This window comes from Orbicella franksi, chromosome 8, assembly GCF_964199315.1.
Source record: "Orbicella franksi chromosome 8, jaOrbFran1.1, whole genome shotgun sequence".
Lineage (NCBI taxonomy): Eukaryota > Metazoa > Cnidaria > Anthozoa > Scleractinia > Merulinidae > Orbicella > Orbicella franksi.
The window spans coordinates 17,137,474-17,155,581 of NC_138152.1; the positions used below are offsets into that span (position 1 = coordinate 17,137,474).

Below are 18,108 nucleotides of genomic sequence, written 5' to 3' on the forward strand. Positions count from 1 at the left end.
ATTTGTTTTGCTGCTCAAAAGCAAACACTTGACGGCTTCAAAATCAAACATTATTTTTCAATGTGAAAAGGTAAGGTTGTTCTTTTTTCCTTTTTTTTTTTAAATAAACAGCTCCTGGGATAGAGAGTAATTTTTTCTCGTCTCATTGGAATTTTTTTTGTGGTCGTAGTTTATTCTTGAAAAACATTCTCATTCTTCACCTATAGGTATTACAATCAACTCAGCACTGATATCAGACAATGAGGTATATGTTGGTCATCTAGGCCAGTTCCTCGCACCGGTTGTTGGAGAGCCTTCTCAGTGGGTGCTTTGTTACCGCGCCTCCACTCACGGCTGGGCTGTCAGCACATTCCACAGCAAATGTGACGGCAAAAATAACACGGTTACCATCATCAAAAACGGACAGTATGTGTTTGGAGGATACACCGACATTCCTTGGGGTAATTTCTTTGTAGTTTAATAGTTTGCCTGAAATTACGCTCAGTGGACTATTCATCCAGCGTTATATATATATCCTCGCCCCTTACATAAAGTTGGACCAAAAAATAGCTCTCTGAACAGCCAGGAAACAGAAATTGTAACATATAAATTGAGACACAACAAATGTAATACTGTTCCGATTTACAACAACAACAACAACAACAACAACAACAACAATATATTATAAACACGTTCACTCCTACGGTTCAGTCCTACAGTTCCTGTAATCCATATTTCTATTTCTATCCTTGTCGAGTCTAGAATCTAGTGGTGGATTCAACTACACTTCCAAGGCGTTCATCTATTCTTTACGCAATAAAGAAGACTTGAGGCCATTCAAGAGCATGGTGACTGATCCATCCACAGCAATTTACAGGGACTCGGATAATGGTCCATCTTTTGGTTGGTGTGACATTTGCATAGAAAACAATGCAAACAATAACACGGATTCACGCACAAACTTTGGCGACTCCTACTCTACTCCAAGTGGCGTACAAAACGAGCTCACAATTCTGGCCGGGACCAGGTTATTCTCACCTGACGACTGGGAGGTATTCTATCTTGGTTGACTAAACGTTTGACTCAACCACTGTTCATTGTTGATTGTAAATAAGTAACCTTTTACAACTTATTTTCTGCTTTTCGGTTTTAATCTCGATCCAACGTAACACCAGTTCCATGTTAAGGTAAACGAGGGAGAAGTAGATTAATGCATATTGTGAGACTCACAACAATATACTTAAATCGTAAAGGCAAAATTGGCATACTTTTCCACTGTCCTATAAATACTAATAATTCTTAGGGACAGGTTTTTCAGGAAAATTTAAAAACAATCACCAACTGAACATCACCCATTTACCTCCAATGGGAGGTTCATTTTGTTATGTTTAGATTTACGCACTAATCTATTGTCAAAATCAGACTGACATTACATTATTGTTATTTCTTGTTTTATTAAATTGCACGCATTGCACTAATAAATGAATGAATCACGGAAGAATTTGTGGTCATGCAAATAAAGCTACTTGTAATTGTTGTTTGTTGTTAAGCATACTTTGCCCCGGAAGAGATACATATCTAATGTTTAACGTCAACGACACACTTCTATTTAAGTTCAAGCCCGTTACCAGATCGGTAGATGTGGCCATAGCCTGGGCCCACTTACATCAAATAGTCTAGGCCCACTTATATCAAATTGAATGTCCCTCAAATGTTTCATCTGCAATAAATCACAGAAGGATAAAACTCACCGTGAGTCTTCATACAACAACGGTTTCCACTGAGTAACGAAACGAATGATTTATAGATTTATAGCTTTCAAGTGAATATCTAGGATTTAAAGGTCCTCAATCCGTTAACATAAGACTATAAATGTAGAAATAAACTTAACGAAAGGAAGAGTTGTCTTTGAGTATTTTGTGCAATTTTAAGCTCACGTTGTGTCCATTTTTACCGGGTTTGTTGTTCAGTGCTTGGTTCGACGTCGTTTAAGCACGGCCGGTAACCATCCGTCTCGCAGTCCAAAACTAGCCCCAGAATCGCCATAAAAAATAATGCATCTACAATGCCTTTTAAAGTTTCATTCATATCTACTTATTATGGCGGTCTTACTGCGAGTTTTGGTGAGAAATTCCAAATAATTTTTGGGCTCTCGGCAATCAACCCATATTAAGAGCGTGAGCGCAATCAGATTTCATTCTGCACTATCATAGGCCGATTCATTCACGCTTCAACGACCGTATCCGCCAAAGAGCCGAAATGCATGATGGAAAATTGCCGACAACCGAACTGTTCGGAGCATGTCCTTTTGGGTAAAATCGCCGATTATCTCGAAACCCAATCTCCCACTTCTTCCGACACTTATTTCTCTGGTATTTCTGCCGCAAAGTTGTTTACTGTCAGAGCTGAACGAGGATTCCCTGACACTTATACAAGCAAACGTGTTATCGTGTTATCAACGTTAATATCATGAGTGACAAATAACTCCTTAATTTTGGCGGAAAATTTCAGCGTTAATTTTGTATGTGAAATTGCTAATTTCCATGGCAACATTTGGCGCGAAATTTCTCGATACAATAAACAAGCCAAACACCCAATGCTAGTGAAATAAAGAAAGAATTTCTTTGTTTTTTTTTTTTCAAAATTCAAATAATTTCCCTCACCTAAAGGCTCAGGAAATTATAAGAATTTTGACAAAACGCGCGTGAAATTATTTCTTATTTCACTCGTCGCCATTTGATCACCCATACTTACTTCAATGTCACTGATTATCACAACTATAAATGGCCAATATCTTGAATTGAAATGGGCGTATAACTCTGGATTGAGTTTACTTAACCAAGCTCAACGCAGATGAAAGCGAACCACTTGTCAAAACATGCATCAGGGAGACCATTCATGACCATGCAAATCTACTCATATGACCTCCTTCCTTGAAGCTCTTCTCCCATACAGACTGCTGGAGCAGATTCCTATCGAAGAAACTCTTGAAACACTGCTTTCAACAACTTCTCTGCAATCCACCGTAGGAAAAAAGATGGCGGCTGTACATTTTACCACAATATCTTGCGAACCTAACACAGCCTATATGGCATGAAGAAAGCCAAATTTTTACAATATTTGTTCCTGTGCTGAGGACATTGTGTAGCCTAGGTTTGAAGATGTTATAACTTTTCTGCACGTTTTTATGGGCGTTGTTAAGGTTTTCTTGCGCCAAGAACTATAGGTAAATGTACCAGTCGCCATCTTTTTTCCTACGGAGGATTGGCTCGGAATCTGCAAAGAGCGGCCCTATCCTGTAACCTTCCTCTCCGCCAGAAGTTGGCCGGACAACCGTATAACCCGCGATGGAACCTTCACTGTTGATTACCACACGTGCGTGTCTCCGTGAGGCACGAAGCCACTTCGACGAGAATGCGTGACGTTCAAAACCGAACACTGTCGTGTTGAACACGCACAGTGATTCCAGATTTAATTTTTTACGGGACAATTCTCCGATACTTCAGAGAACAGGTTATGGCGGTTGGAAGGTGAAAATCAATGTATAATGCATAAGCCCACTAAAATAATAAAGAAAAACAAAACAGGATGACGAGGGAATACAATTCCCAAGATTATGTTTGAAGTGTGCATCAAAAACCATAAATAATTTATCTTTCTTTCGCAGCGTTGCGGTTGCACTATACTTTAGGTCAACAAAAGAAAAGAAACAAATAAAAACTAGTTGTTGAAGGTTTTACATAAAACCGCAGATAATATCAAGTGTAAATCTGTTTTAATCTTCCTATTTCTAATTTTCTTCTTTCTTAAGTGCTGTTGGCTTCGAAGCTAAAGCGTTTTAGTTTTCGCGAATAATTCCAAGAAGAGTCACAGAGAAAAAAACATAAGAGCAGTGACATCGTGTTCATCTCCAGTCATCAGTGTTATTCCAAACACATGATTATTGCATTAATTAATTTTATGTATAAAATAAAAGTGTAAAACTGATCAGGTTGGAAAGAACCAGAGGTGTGCTTTTTACTGAAATATTGAAAATAAAAGTTGACAGAGTTCTTCCAAAAAGGAAACTTTTGCAGTAGAAATTTCAGTTAAATCTTGATTAGGATCCACCCCTTGTCGCTACTGATTCTAAAACAATTACATTCCAGCTTATTCCTTCCTCATAAAATTCTGCCACCAAATGTTTTTTGCTGGTATATTCTGGCACGATTGCCAGGTTATTTAATTTAAGAAAATGAATTATTCAGATAAAATCAAGGTGTCAAGTCGGATGGTTCAGAACAACATTATAGCCTACTACTAAATATGACAGTATTTTTTACGAGTAAGAGAGCATTGCAATAACAAGTATGTCTGACAGATTGTAGAAAAATTACTCAACCTAGATTAAATTAAATCATTCAGTTAATTACCTTACTAGTATTCCTTCCAAAGTTGAAAGAATGTAAACAACAACGTAATGAATCAAAGCAACCAACCACAGCTTTGAATAACAACGGCGCCAGTCTTAATTAATTTCAGGATAATTTTGTCTTATTTTAACAAAGCTTATTTCAAAAACGTCAGGAGTGTGTTAAATTTATATCCCAGTTTTGTGTGTAATTTGATTATCTCATCCTTATGCAAGAAAAGAAAAATAAGCATGTAAAACAAGTCCTTTCATAGTTGGCATAGTTTTAACGTGCGCTGCAGCTGGTTGAGGAAGAAAATTTTCCCCCACAATTGGCTTAATTGCGGGCCATAATTGCCAGCTACTTTGCCTATTTCAACCTGTGCGCCCACAATCAGCTACCAATTATAGCTCCCCTTTCGTGTGTCCAGATCAGTTTTCAGATCAGTTATTTCTTTTAAAATATTCCTTCCATCAAAGAAATTGTTATTTCGATCCAATTTATGCAAACGTTTTTTATAGGAAAATGTTTTTAGATTTCCCAATGCTTCTTAAATCATTATGGCTCGTAACAGTTGCTGTCCTGGTCGTACTGTTTACCTGGCTTTTTTCGGATGCAACTGGACGGTGCGGCGAACGGGACCCATTAACTTTAAAGCAATGATTGGTCATACATTCAGTAAAATTAGTAACGGCAAATCCATACCAGTGCCATTTAAAATGTCAAGATGACATCAGATGCCAAAGCTTCAACTTTGTCATCGGGATTGGAAGGTGCGAGCTAAACAACCATACCAAGGAAACAAGGCCCAGAGATTTCCTCGATGACAACGAAAGATTCTAAAACGATGGCCTAAGGGAGGTAATTAGGCTTTTCTGTAAGCATGAATTTCAATTTCACCATTACAAACGTATTTATTTTTCATTCCCCATTAGTACAGTCTGTTCTTTCTCCAATTATTCCGAAGAATACAAAACAAAATTTAAAGAAAACACTTGTCAAACATCTTTTGATATTCGCACTAGTCCCTCGCAGAGCAAGTATAAGATCTGACTCCCTAATGTATTCACATCACCTTCACGTAACTAGTGTGCTCGTAGTTCTTTATCCTTTGCTCGCTCTAATAATTAGTTCCTATGGCGGATGAAGTTGCTAAAGCTCCGGCCGTTCAAGGCGATGAGGCCGCCCAGGCTGCAGTTCTTCAGTTGCAGGTTTTTCCTTACTTTGTTTAGCGCCGGCTTTCTTCGCCTTTTGTTATTGTTCATTTCGCTAGTTCGTATGTTTCGCTTGTCTTCCTGTGGTGTACCTTGGCCCCTCGCTATCTCGCTACCTCTCCTAGTTGTTTTTACTGTTTCCCTTCCTTTATTTTTCGTTTTGCTCCGTTTGTTGCTGCATATTTGCCGTCTGCGTGCTTTTCTTTCCAGCTAAACGAAATACAAAAACATGCCGGGACTGCTCGCCATCTTTCACGTGCTTGTACACGGCCTTGTTACGTTCCGCCCGCAACGTGGGCTGAGAAGCCAAGGAGATTTTATTGCAGTTTATTCCCCAGAGTGCAATTAGCAGGGCTGAGAAGCCGAGAAGGTCATTTAACTTGCGCTGAGAAGCCGAAAAGGTCTGTTATACTGCATTTCCCACAGTATTAGTTGGGCTGAGAATCCGAGAAGACCTTTTAAGTTGGGCTGAGAAGCCGAGAAGACCTGTTACGTTGGGCTGAGAAGGCAATGAGGCCTTATTATTTTGTATGCTGGGCTGAGAAGCCAAGAAGATTTTATTCTATTTTATTCCCCGATCTGCGTTAGCAAAGCTGAGAGGCCGAAAAGGCCTTGTTATGTTTACATTTCTCAGTGTATTATAAACCCTTTTGTTTCACTATTTATCTTCTGTATGTTTACTGGGCTTGGGTCCTAAGTTTCTTTTCTTGCTCCCATGGTAGCCTGAAAGGGAGTCTAATGCCCAAGCCGGATAACCGATGCTCAGGCTACCATCCCTTAGGAGGTTTCTTTTTGTTTTTGTTTTTCTCTTCATTGCCCTTTTTATTAATGTTGTATTATTTCATTGTTCCTGTATGGTCCCCTAAGGGATGACAGCCTGTTATTTCTTATCCTCTGTGTGTACTTATGGTATTTTTTTCTTATTTCCCCTTTATTTAATCTTCTTTTGCCTTACTGTTGTGTTGATTTTGAATACCTTATAATATGTAAATGTATAAGGGCCTTTTGAGTTTTGGATTAAGGACGTTCGCCCGAAAATTTTCCAACATTGATTTTTTTCTGAGACTTTTATCACTGTAAGATGATGAGTTAATTATGTCAGAAATGTTAAAAAAAAAAAAAAAAAAAAAAAAATGGGGGGTCACCGACTTCGTTTTGGAGAGAACATGCCCGGAGAAACAACCTAAATCTGAAAAAATCGGGCTTCGTTAGCGAACAAGGCCACAGTGTCGGTAGGCCCAAAAATATTGCAATTAGATCTTTGAAGTGAAATGTTCTCTGCCAAATATTGTTTAAGTGGACCTATTAAGTGAATTTAGGTCGCATTTAGCGACCATAGTTTCACGCGCCTTAACTAGCTGTTACTTACTCCACGGATCTCATCAGAAAGGAGGCCGACAGTGGAAAGGCGACAGGAGCAGTTTTTATTGACTTATCAAACGCATTCGATACCATCAGTCATTTGTTTTATTGAGTAAACTGTCCCGTTATGGCGTATATGATATGGAACTTCAGTGGTTTACTGATTATTTATTCCATCGCAAGCAGATCGTTCAATTTCATGGTGTGCTTTCTGAACCAAATCCAATTAACACTAGAGTTCTCAAGGAAGTATTCTTGGGCCCCTCCTTTTTTCTCATCTTCTTTAATGATGTGCATAGTCCGCTTCGTCATTGTAAGATTATCACTTACGCTGACGATACGGTGATTTTTACATCCTCAAGTGATATCGATGCGATATAAAGCAGCCTTTCACAGGACTTAGATAATCTCTCTAACTGGTTTCGTGATAATGAACTTATTTTTAATCTGAAGAAAGGAAAATCCGAGGTGATGCTGTTTGGTACCGGTAAGCGGTTGAATCTGTTTCAAGGCTGTCAAGTCAAGCTCTCAGTCAACGGTTTTCCCATCAACACCACTACATGTTATAAGTACCTCGTGCATCTGAACCCGACACTTAATTTTGAAACTCATTTTCAAAAAAATTTACAAGAAGGCAGCAGGAAGAGTGAACCTCTTACGGCGCATCCGTTCCGGTATTGATACTTTTACTGCCCAACGAATTTACCAATCGATGATTGTGTCAATATTTATAATTACGTATTGCGGCTATACTAGTCTTGGATGGTCAGAGTCCCGCAAAGGCATGATCCGCTCCATTGAGACCCGAAGCCTCGAAATCATTTCCCCAAAATGCAGTTCGCAGAACTGTGATCTTCGATTTTTAACTGTTGATAACTTTTTACAAAAAAGAGCTTGCTGCTTTGTATTTGACTGCTTTAATGGCACTGCATGCTTTCTATTTAAAGGCTATTTTCACCAATTACATCATAACGCTTTAAACAGTAGAAACAATGGGAAAACAGCAAAACTACCAAAATTCAGACTGGATTTTGCGCGCCTTAGCTTTTATTTTTTAGGTGCCTCGATTTTTTATTTATTGCCTTTAAGTTTAAGAAACATTAATTCTAGAGTTTTACTTAGAAAAGCCTTGGACGATTATAACTTGTAATTTCTATTGTATTTTTAACGGTTTTTAATATGTATCGTATTTTATTTATCTTAGTAATTCTTGTTTATTAGTTTTTAATTCTTAGCAGGACCCCGTTGATAACAGTACTTTGTACTGAAGGGTTATCCTGTGGAAATATTCGATTATTATTATTATTACCGCAAGATGGCAGGATTCGATGTCACGTAGACAGAAATCTTGATTTTTTTTTTAACTTCCCACATTGATTTTTTGTTCATTTTTGGACAATGTGGAGATAATTGTAAATAAAATCTGTTCCTGGAAAGAAAAGTAAGGGTCACCGAACGTCCAAGATCGTTAAATCCAGGCAAAACTATACCAATGGCCATCTGCCCTATCATATGCATTGCTTATTTTATTACTTAGCGCGCGCTCTCATGCATGACGTGGCGTGTGAATTTGCGTGCGCAGTAAGGATGCGCAGAAACAATAGCACGAACGTCCTTAAATTGGTTTTGGTTTGTTTAATGAGTTTGAGTCTTGGAGGTTTGGTTTGTCTTAAGTTATGGCGTTTGTTTAGGTCGGTGTTGTGTGTTTGCACATTTCGTGTGACCTTTCGCGGTCGCCATTTCTCTCTAAATCTTATACGAGCATGAAAGGGACTAATGTGAATAGCTAACTATTCGCACCAGTCCCTTGCAGAGAGAGTATAAGATCTGACTCCCTAATGTATTCATATCACTTTGACTTAACTAGCGTTCTCTAGCCCAGATCCCTAGTACTCGCTACTTCCATTCACGCTCATTCCTTCCACCCTTTAGGCCGCGTTCTTGTCTTTTTCTTTCGGTTTTTTCCTCTCCTTTATCCAATCCCCCATTTTCTTTTTCACATTTACGTCTCTTTGAATGCGGTCGCCATTTTTCTCCAAATCTTATACGAGCATGAAAGGGACTGCTGTGAATAGTTAGCTATTCCGCATCGAGCAAGCTATTCCCCATCGAGCAAGCTACTTCTCTAGATCGTGATAACATCAGGAAGAAAGTAAATGCCTGTAGCCACTTAAAAGAAAAACAAGACGCAACAAACAAATAAAGATGGAATGAATATCCGACGATCTACCACTCGGGCCGAACGAACGAACGTTAACGAACGAACGCGATTTATTTCTTATCGTGTTCAACGCTAGGTTAAGTTTAGTTACTTCCTCAATTTATCCCAGGAATCATTTGACATTTATTCTACACGCAAGGAACATTTCAAATTCACTGAAGTACCTTTCGACCTATTTTTCTGAACTGTGGTAGAAGCAAAAGACTATTCCGCAAATATTGAATTTCGTATTAAAAGTCAAAGAATTTAGGTATAACTATAACATAACACATTACTCTGTAATGTACTTAAAGTAGGATTTTAATATCACCTTTGTTTGATTGCAATTGGAAATACAAATTTAATTTTTCATTTATCCTTATTTTCTTGTTCAATATTTGGGAAGGATGTTTCTGCTTTCATTCGTCGAATGTAAAAGTGAGTCAGTTAGAGGCGCGAAAAGCAAAAAAATACATCTATAGGTGACCTTTACACATTACTGTGGAACCTAAAAAGCTCCAAATTCTGGGATATAATTTAAACTTTGTTATATTCCTAGCAGTGTAACAATCACTCTGATTGATATTGATGTGTAATTGCTTATGATGCAGTGGTTCTCGGCTCTGTTGTTGACTTGCCGGCTGAGTCTTGCAAGGACATTAAACTTAGTGAAGATGGAAGCGCCCCGAGTGGCACATATTGGTTGAATCCTCTAAAATCCGGAAAGGTTGGTCCAGCTTTATGCGATATGAACACTGAAGGTAAGTACCGTTAATTATAGCATGTTGCCTTTTTTCTGCTCTTCCTTTAATTGCTTTGAACTGTTTTTCTTTCGGTCAGGTGCTGACTTTTTTCCCACTCTTCCATGTGAGGCCGGACACTCATGTATCAATAATAAAGTATGGTACACCTGTTTGTGTCCACCTGGGTTGACTGGTCACCAGTGCCAAACAGGTGAGAATCATTTCTTATCCTTTTAATATGAGCGTTGTCTCACTCCACTTTCCAGTCATCAGTACGTATTTGATGGAACAATGCTACATCTCAGTCAGAGCACATGCTACAATAATGGTATTAAACTAATCATGGTTCAATCATTGGTGAACTGGTGTGGTCAATGTCAGAACAGTCTACCATAGGAACAGTATGAACTAGTTATGCAACGCTCTCTCGTGGTATATTTAACAATTATTCCACGAGCGCGCGTTGGATATGAGGTGGTATATAGCCAACGAGGCACGTAGCGCCGAGTTGGCTACAATCTTCTCAAACTCATTAATAATTCATCAAGTTAAAACAAAGAAAATCACAACCGTGAAGGAGGTTTGGATACCCGGTCTTAATTAGCATAGATTTTGACGATTTTACTTCTCTGTTTACTCCTTAGTTTTTATTTTGATTGAGAAGATATATCAAACACTCGAGGCAGTGTTTCATCAGCTATCCAAACACCTCGAATTTCGTCAAAAATACTCCGCTGCGCGTCGTATTTTCAACTCTCTTCTCGGTGTTTGGATATCCCGATGAAACACTGTCTCTCGTGTTTGATATATTACATCTCATGTCCAACAAGCGCGAGTGGAATAATTGTTTTACTAAAAAAGCCCCTAAATAGAGAAACTGAAATGGACTAAAATAAAAATAAAAACGCCACAAAAAATCACGCGTACGCTTACCATATTTGTAGAGGATGGTATGATGGCTAAGCCAATGAAAACTCTTGAATTGCATTATCCAATAATCCAGTTTTTAATAATTCTAATCACGCCATTTTTAGTTACTTTAACTAATATAACAAATGCTCCATTAGTTTAAACAGAATGCTTATGCTATCATAAGCTTGTGTTTTGTTTTTCATTATGTGTGGAGTTCTAGATCGTTACAAAACTTCGCAAAACAAAAGAGACTTTTCTCTCGATTGTCCCAGTACAGCTCTAACGGAAACTTAGCAAGAAGGCCTCAAATGGTTTTGCTTTTATTGCTGAGCTACACTGTAAGGCAAGTGAAACACAACTGTTTGTCAAGTTGAGGCTGATAGAGGTAAATGGAAACTGAAAATGGGTGTATACCTTTCAGCCCTTTGACTCAAAGACTGTCAAGAAGGATCAAAGCTATTGTATTTGTTTATTTTTCGAATATTTCAAACTGGCACAGAGGTAAGTGCTTTAGCTTTCGTTTCGATTTCGTTTGGCAGACAATTGCTGACTATGTTACTTTATTGTATTTCCAGGCGACTGCTTTGCTTTCCAAAGAATGTAAGACTCCAAAAACCATTCGAATCAGGATACCTTTCCGAACTAACAAAGGGTTATTAGTTTCAAAGCGTCACATGAATATTCAAGACATTTTTTTCTTAGTAGCCTATTTTTGCCATCAAAGTGGCAAAAGTTTCTACAGGTTATAGCGGAATGTACCCGCACTTGCAGTTTTCTCCCTTTCAGAAGATGATAAATGCTCTTATTTCAGGAAGGCCTATAGTTTTGTGACAGTGCGGATGTCTTACGGTGGATCTTTTTGCGCGAGCGAGCTGGATTTAACTTCTTTGACATTATAATTTAAAAATGTGCCACTTTCAGATATCGATGAATGCGTCCTTGGAACAAATGACTGTGACCCAAAGGCTAACTGCATTAATGCTGATGGATCTTTTTACTGTATCTGCCAACACGACTTGTATGGAAACGGAAAGATATGCGTTAATAGCATTGGTAATATTGTTTCTAATCGATACACTTTGCTTTCATGCAATAAGGAGCTTCACAGACGTGAATTTCAACCGACGTACTTAGAGAAGTAAATGACTTGGAATTAAGTACCTTTTTTAAGTTTTGTTTTTTTTCCGAAATCTTTTGTAAGCTTGGTCACTTGATCTAAAATATAGTATGACTAATGAGATAAACTAAACTAAAACCCCAGTTTCTTGAAATGAATTGTCTTTTTTTTCTTAGTCTTGCTAGCCTCTTTCTGATTTCTAGGGACAACCCAGTATTTTTTATTCAAATTGCTGCTTTTTGTTAAAAATGTGGTCTGGCTTAGCCACGCGTTTTTCAACTCTGTTATATAATTCATTTAGAAAGTACTCTGGCGTGATTTCGTGTGCAAGTCTTTTGTTTCAGCGGAGGAGCTTCAAACGAAAACCAAGAGAAGAATAGTATGTAGCGAAACAAAGCTCTTGCGCGCCAAATCCCGACAGCTACGCAGGCTAGCAGCTAGTTTATAATTTTATAGCATTTCTAGTTCTTCCAAACTTTCACCCGTGTTTCCATAAATCGACAAAAACACGGACACATATTTCTTTTCTTAAGAAATATAGACATTATCTGGTAAACATTTCATTTCTTATAGCTTCTTGTCAATTAACACGTTCTTTTTTATTTTTGCGCGGCAGAGGGACTCAGTCAGTCGTCCATTCTTGGTGATTATGGAAACATAGTTACATAAATACAATGAAATCGTTCCTTAGCCCGGTCACCCAGTATGGAAAATGGGTGAAATGCTATCGAGCAATGACGGATGGCTGGGAGTCTTACATCTTCCATTCGAAATGCGATTTTAAAGGACCGAAAGTTACATTTATCCGTGTTGGTAACTATATCTTTGGAGGATATACTGGCGTCTCTTGGCAGAGTTAGTATCAATCAGTAGTACTCTATACCTACCTATATCTCACCATGCCATAAGGCACACAAGGCTTCGACATTTTCTTTCCATCCACTTCGATTTGTAGCTAGAGGTCCTAGAGCCCTGACAGTCGCCTACGACTGCAACCCAAATGCGCGTCTTCTTCAATCACCCTCCTCCACGTTGTTTTGGGTTGACCTGGTCTTCTTCCTTCCCTCTGGCATCCACTCCAATGCTGTAACACGGTGGTATTCTCTGTACTTCCTCATAATATGTCCAATCCAGTTCCGTCTTCGACGTCTGATCACATCACCAATCAGGAGTAACAAAAAAATACTAAAGCTTAAGAATGACTATAAAATTTTAGAAATGAGTGTTGAAACTTCTTCGTCTTCCTCTTCGTCTTCGTCTTCGTTAATGTTATTTTTTGGTCAAAATAATTTTCGCTGCTCGCATAGTCAAGACGTCAATGTAATTCTGATAATTATCTTCTTGCATACAAAGACTCTTTTGGTAATCGTAACCTGGCACTTATTAACAAATACACTGTAGGAAAATAAACGCGCGGAACTGGGAAGAAATGACAACTGCTTTTCGTGCGCACGTTTCGCGCTCATTCCTCCTCACCCGTTCACCTGGGAGCCACTAGCGCCTCAGCTCGATTTCCGCAGCCACCATCAGTTGTTGACTCCGTCAACTTTACGCCACGTTGTTCATTGTTCATGATCATGGCACGAGCACAGATAGGACTCTCAAAAAATGCCCTGTACTTAACACCGCAAATGCCCTTGGCTTATACAACTTCGTAATATTTTTTGGATGGGCCTTCTGAGCCGAGACACTAATATCTGGGGAGGGGGGACACGAAAACAGGAAAAAAAACGTCTGGAATAACTGAAAGCTGAAGGATATCAAAAGATAGCCTGAAAAATTTTAATCTGCACTCTTCTTGCGAACCTATTCATCTCGGTGTCTACGTCAGAGTTAATTATCAATCTGTTGAAGGCAAGCGGATTTTCAATTTGTGTCTGCGTTTCCAAATTCTTCGACTTTCTTAACGCCAGCTTTCCAACGACGCTGCAGGTGCTTTCGACACTATTTGCTTAGTTCTGAATAATAAGTGTCATACGCTCTAAGAATAGCGGGAACAGTAAATGGACATAGAAAGTAAAAGTCAAATAAAATAGTACAATTTCATTGAGGAAAGTTGAACTTATTTGTTTTTTAATTTCTAAAGGAATAAACAACGCTATAATGGTAATCATTATTCTTACTTTTAAACAGGTTCTCAAGGTTACATGAAGGATCCCACAGCTTTCATTTTCTCTTTGTCCAGCAAAGATGGCTACTATCCTGAAAAATTGCTTTCGACAGTGGGTCAAAACGCCCTATATGATACTGGCAAATATGGGCCTACTTTTGAGGCTGGGCACGACATCAAAATTGTTAACAACGCCTCTCAAAACTCGGATTCCTTTTATAGATGCCATTCTTTTAAATGTCCCAGCTTTTGGTCTACTGACAGAGTTTGTGATAGGATAACATTCACTCCAGACGACATCGAAGTATTATTAAATTCTCAGCCTCGGATAATGCAATTCTAGCTTTCTAATTGGTTCACTGGATCTCGGTTACCAGCCATTATACCTGCGTTTGACATTATATGGAAATGAAAGCGGCAAATGTCGCTCGGCATGAGCTTTTTCGCGTGAAGCGAAGTTTCGTCGACAAAAAAAATGGATGAAAAAAAGCACATTCGGTGAGCTATCTACACAGGAAATACAGGAAATTATGGACAATGCCGTCCCAGTAACAACAAAAAAGCCACAAAGTTCGAGTTAAGGTTATTTAACGGTACTCATAAGTTAAGTTTCTCTTAAAGTTACAAAATTAAAATATTGCCGGCGAGATTTTACGCATTCATGAAGATTATGTGACAAAAACAATGTTTACCTTAACAGAATGGCTTGCTAGTCCTGGTGGCACCAAATTTTCGAAACCGATATAAGAAAAGTCAAAAGAAGAACTGAATGTTCAGTTGAAGTGTTTTTACTCGTCTGCGAGAAAGATGACACGTGTTACAAAAGTTCATTGATTAAATCCATTAGAGCCGCCGGTTGATCATTTCCTTTGCACGCCGCCGCACAAAAAACCGTTTTCCTTTATCTCTGACCAGGCAAATAAATTATTAGAGCATATGCATTTGTAAAAGGCCGCAGGAAAACAGGTATAATTGCCGGCGTAGTCCATAAGAAACCAGTTTCCAATGAGCAGATGAGGAAACTGTTCGACTAAGCAAGCTCGGATCGGCCGAGAGCAAAAATCCCGCACAGCTACAGAGGACGATCTAGTTTCATCTCAGTCTCTTTTTTGGCCGACGACGACGAGAGAATCAACGACAGCAATTCTGTCCTTGCGAAAAACATCTCTAGGAGTTGAGTGTTTTGAGCTGAACCGAAGTAAGCCCGGTTCTTTACCAGCCACGAAAAATCACCAGGGTGGCCTCGGAGATTCTGAAGATGAATTTGACGCTAAGATAGTTTCTGTCCCTGACTCTAAATCTGGCCAATAATGAGCTCCACACATACAGCTCGAAATGCCAAGGCTTTCAAAGCAAGGGAATCCTGAAAGGGGTCTTGTCGAGAATAATTTTGGCACAACGTCTGTGTCACATTGCGATCAAAGTTTTCCGCGGCATTATTACAACGGCAATGTGCAAGTGCACAATTATTTGGCTCTTCTCCATGACTCGAACTTGAACGCTTTTAAAACTTTCTGACCAGGGTTATATCTCCTTCATTTGATAGACTTTCCTTGAATTCTACGTGATTGTAATTTCATTCAGCAAATTCGCTTGCTTCCCTTTCAAATTTTTCATTCAACTAATTTTACAAACGGCGCGCATGTCATGTGATTTCCCACTTGTTGTTGTTTTTGTCACATCGACTTCGGGTCGTTTTGTAAAATTAAAATCCAATAAAATTAAGCTATATTTCCAAGAGTACAAAAGCACTGAATTTAATAAAACAATTATTCCATTCGCGCTTGCTGGATATGAGATTGGTTATAGCCAACTCGGCCCTACGGGTCTCGTTGGCTATTTACCATCTCATATCCAACGCGCGCTCATGGAATAATTGTTAATTATACGTATCACCAAATGTAACACGTAAGTGACACAGCGCTGTCAATAAGGGACATAACTAACGCATATTCTAAAACACATCACTTGAACCTAACTTACAAATAATCTGACAACATTCATAACTTTTCGAAAATTAAGCAAGTATCTCTCAAACTTTGTAATAACCATGCAAGCGTACACGACCTTAATTAACTCAAACTAACTTGACATAAATGAGTCAATTGTTTGCCATGAAACCGAAACCTGTTAGCTCTTCTACATAAAATTGAGAGTGACTTATTAATGGTATATGACGAACATCGAGTGCTGCTGTCGCCATATGCCTATACAAAACGTTTGTGATGGTTTATTACGGTCTTAGGGTTTATCTAGAGTAAAAAAACAGACATAATGGCATAACGGCAGACATCATGTAATTTATGTCAAGGCATGGTGCTCACATGATAACTCGCTAGGTCAGGCTGTCCCAGGTACTGCAAATCTAGCCAATAGGGACTTTAAGATACGCTACGGCGAGGTGCTACTACGGCTACTTTGGCCGTGAGGGACTAGGCTGACAACGGTGTATTACCCGCCAAACTCAAATGATTAAGATTTTGCTTTACGGCAACGGCATGTGCAGTCTCTACGTGTCTTTACAAAAATGACTACTTTCAAGGAAACCAGAGATTATTCTACTTTCATACGAAATAGGGTTGATTAATGACAATGATTTCCTTCTCCTGTATCCGTCTTACATCTCCCAGAACTCAGATTTGCCTTATAGAACTTGATAGAACCGCCTGTAATTCCAACCACAAAACACAATATAAACTCTGATATAAAAAAAAGCTCGATTTCAACACGGACAGGTTGTTCGTACAACGATTACGTGATAAGCCCGAAAATACAAAACTTTCGATTATAATAAAATACATTTTAAACAGTAATAAACAATTATAGCTCAGATTAGAACATACGAAGCTTTCTTATCTAGGGCTGTTCGGCCCGACACTAATATGACTGAATTGATCATCTCGCGGTAGGTGTTAAAATCGTTCAAATTTTCTGTACAAATGACAAAGAAACAATGATCTTAGAACTGATTTTTATGATTGAGAACTTTATCTTTAAACCAGGCTGTTCAAACAGTGAAAAAAGCGTTAAAACGAGAAGTAAACAGCAGGCTTATACTCGCGTAGTAAAGAGTACGTGAAACCAGGCACTTTCCCGTAGTAGAAAGCAAGGCTACGGCCGGAAAGCCGTAGTGGTACGCGCGTCATGACGTCACCGGAACTGATCTTTATTATCTGCCGCCGTACTACAGGCTAGCCGTACCATATCTTAAAGTCCCTAATGAGGTTATAGGGCGGTGTCAGGGTTAACTAAGTATATTGAGGTATTTTCCTAGTAATTCTTTCTTCTCTCCCTCGTCATCAACTCGGTCAGATCTCGAGCAAAATCTTTCCATCCTCCTCCCCTTTCACCTGCCTGCGGATTATTATCATTGTTAAGGGTATTTCATATTTCTTCTTTTAGTCGTGTACTGCGTGGCGGATTTTTGTCGCCCCACTTTTTATTCAGTAGGTTAATCGGTTTACATATATCGATGTGTTCTGTTAGCTTTGATTTCATTAAACCTTCCACAACCGTGGCCAGATTTATCCAACACAGTTGTTTGTTTATATTTTAAATATGTTCCTTATCAGAGAGTACGTAACCGGAAATGCAAGCAGAGCTCGCGCAGTGTTGGGCCTTGTTTTGAACGCAGGCCTTGATATAAATGATGTTTTACTCTTACTCTTAGTTTATTGCAAGTAGTGCAAGGTAAATGTACTTTAATACTCAAATTTTAAGGGTATCCAAAGGAAATACATCTAAAGTATTTTAATTGTAAAAGTGTTGAAAGCAGTGTAATGAAAGATAAATATACTTGTAATGTATTGGCAGGGTGTCTTAAGTAGCAAAAGGGGTAAATATTAAGTAATCTGCAGCTATTGTAAAAGTATTGAAAGAAGTGTTTTGTAGAATAAGTTAACTGTGTGTTTGTATGTTGTTAGTATACCTTAAGCCATTAAAAAAACTGAATGAATTGAGTCGTAGTACTTCAGTTTGCAATTTTTTTTTCCTTTTAAAGTATATGTAAGGTTACATACATGTAGAAAGCAAGAAATACGCTGGCACTTTATGACCATAAGAAAAATGATTAGACGAAGA

At 38.6% G+C, this 18,108-nt stretch overlaps 2 protein-coding genes across 3 annotated transcripts in view; one reads left to right on the top strand and one right to left on the bottom strand.

The window, feature by feature from the left end:
• LOC145494788 (uncharacterized) overlaps positions 1-18,108 on the bottom strand; it is a 57,029-nt gene that overhangs the window by 23,548 nt on the left and 15,373 nt on the right. The gene's annotated exons all lie outside the window — the stretch shown is intronic.
• LOC145494792 (uncharacterized) overlaps positions 1-18,108 on the top strand; it is an 83,859-nt gene that overhangs the window by 7,734 nt on the left and 58,017 nt on the right. The window contains exons 4-5 of one of the 2 annotated variants that reach the window (XM_081474365.1): positions 207-440; positions 742-2,569. The exons of the other annotated variant lie outside the window; for it this stretch is intronic. Of the exons in view, the coding sequence (XP_081330491.1) occupies positions 207-440; positions 742-1,049 (542 nt within the window). The 3' untranslated portion in view covers positions 1,050-2,569. Of the gene's footprint in view, positions 1-206; positions 441-741; positions 2,570-18,108 lie in introns of those variants that run through there. 2 annotated transcript variants of the gene reach the window in all.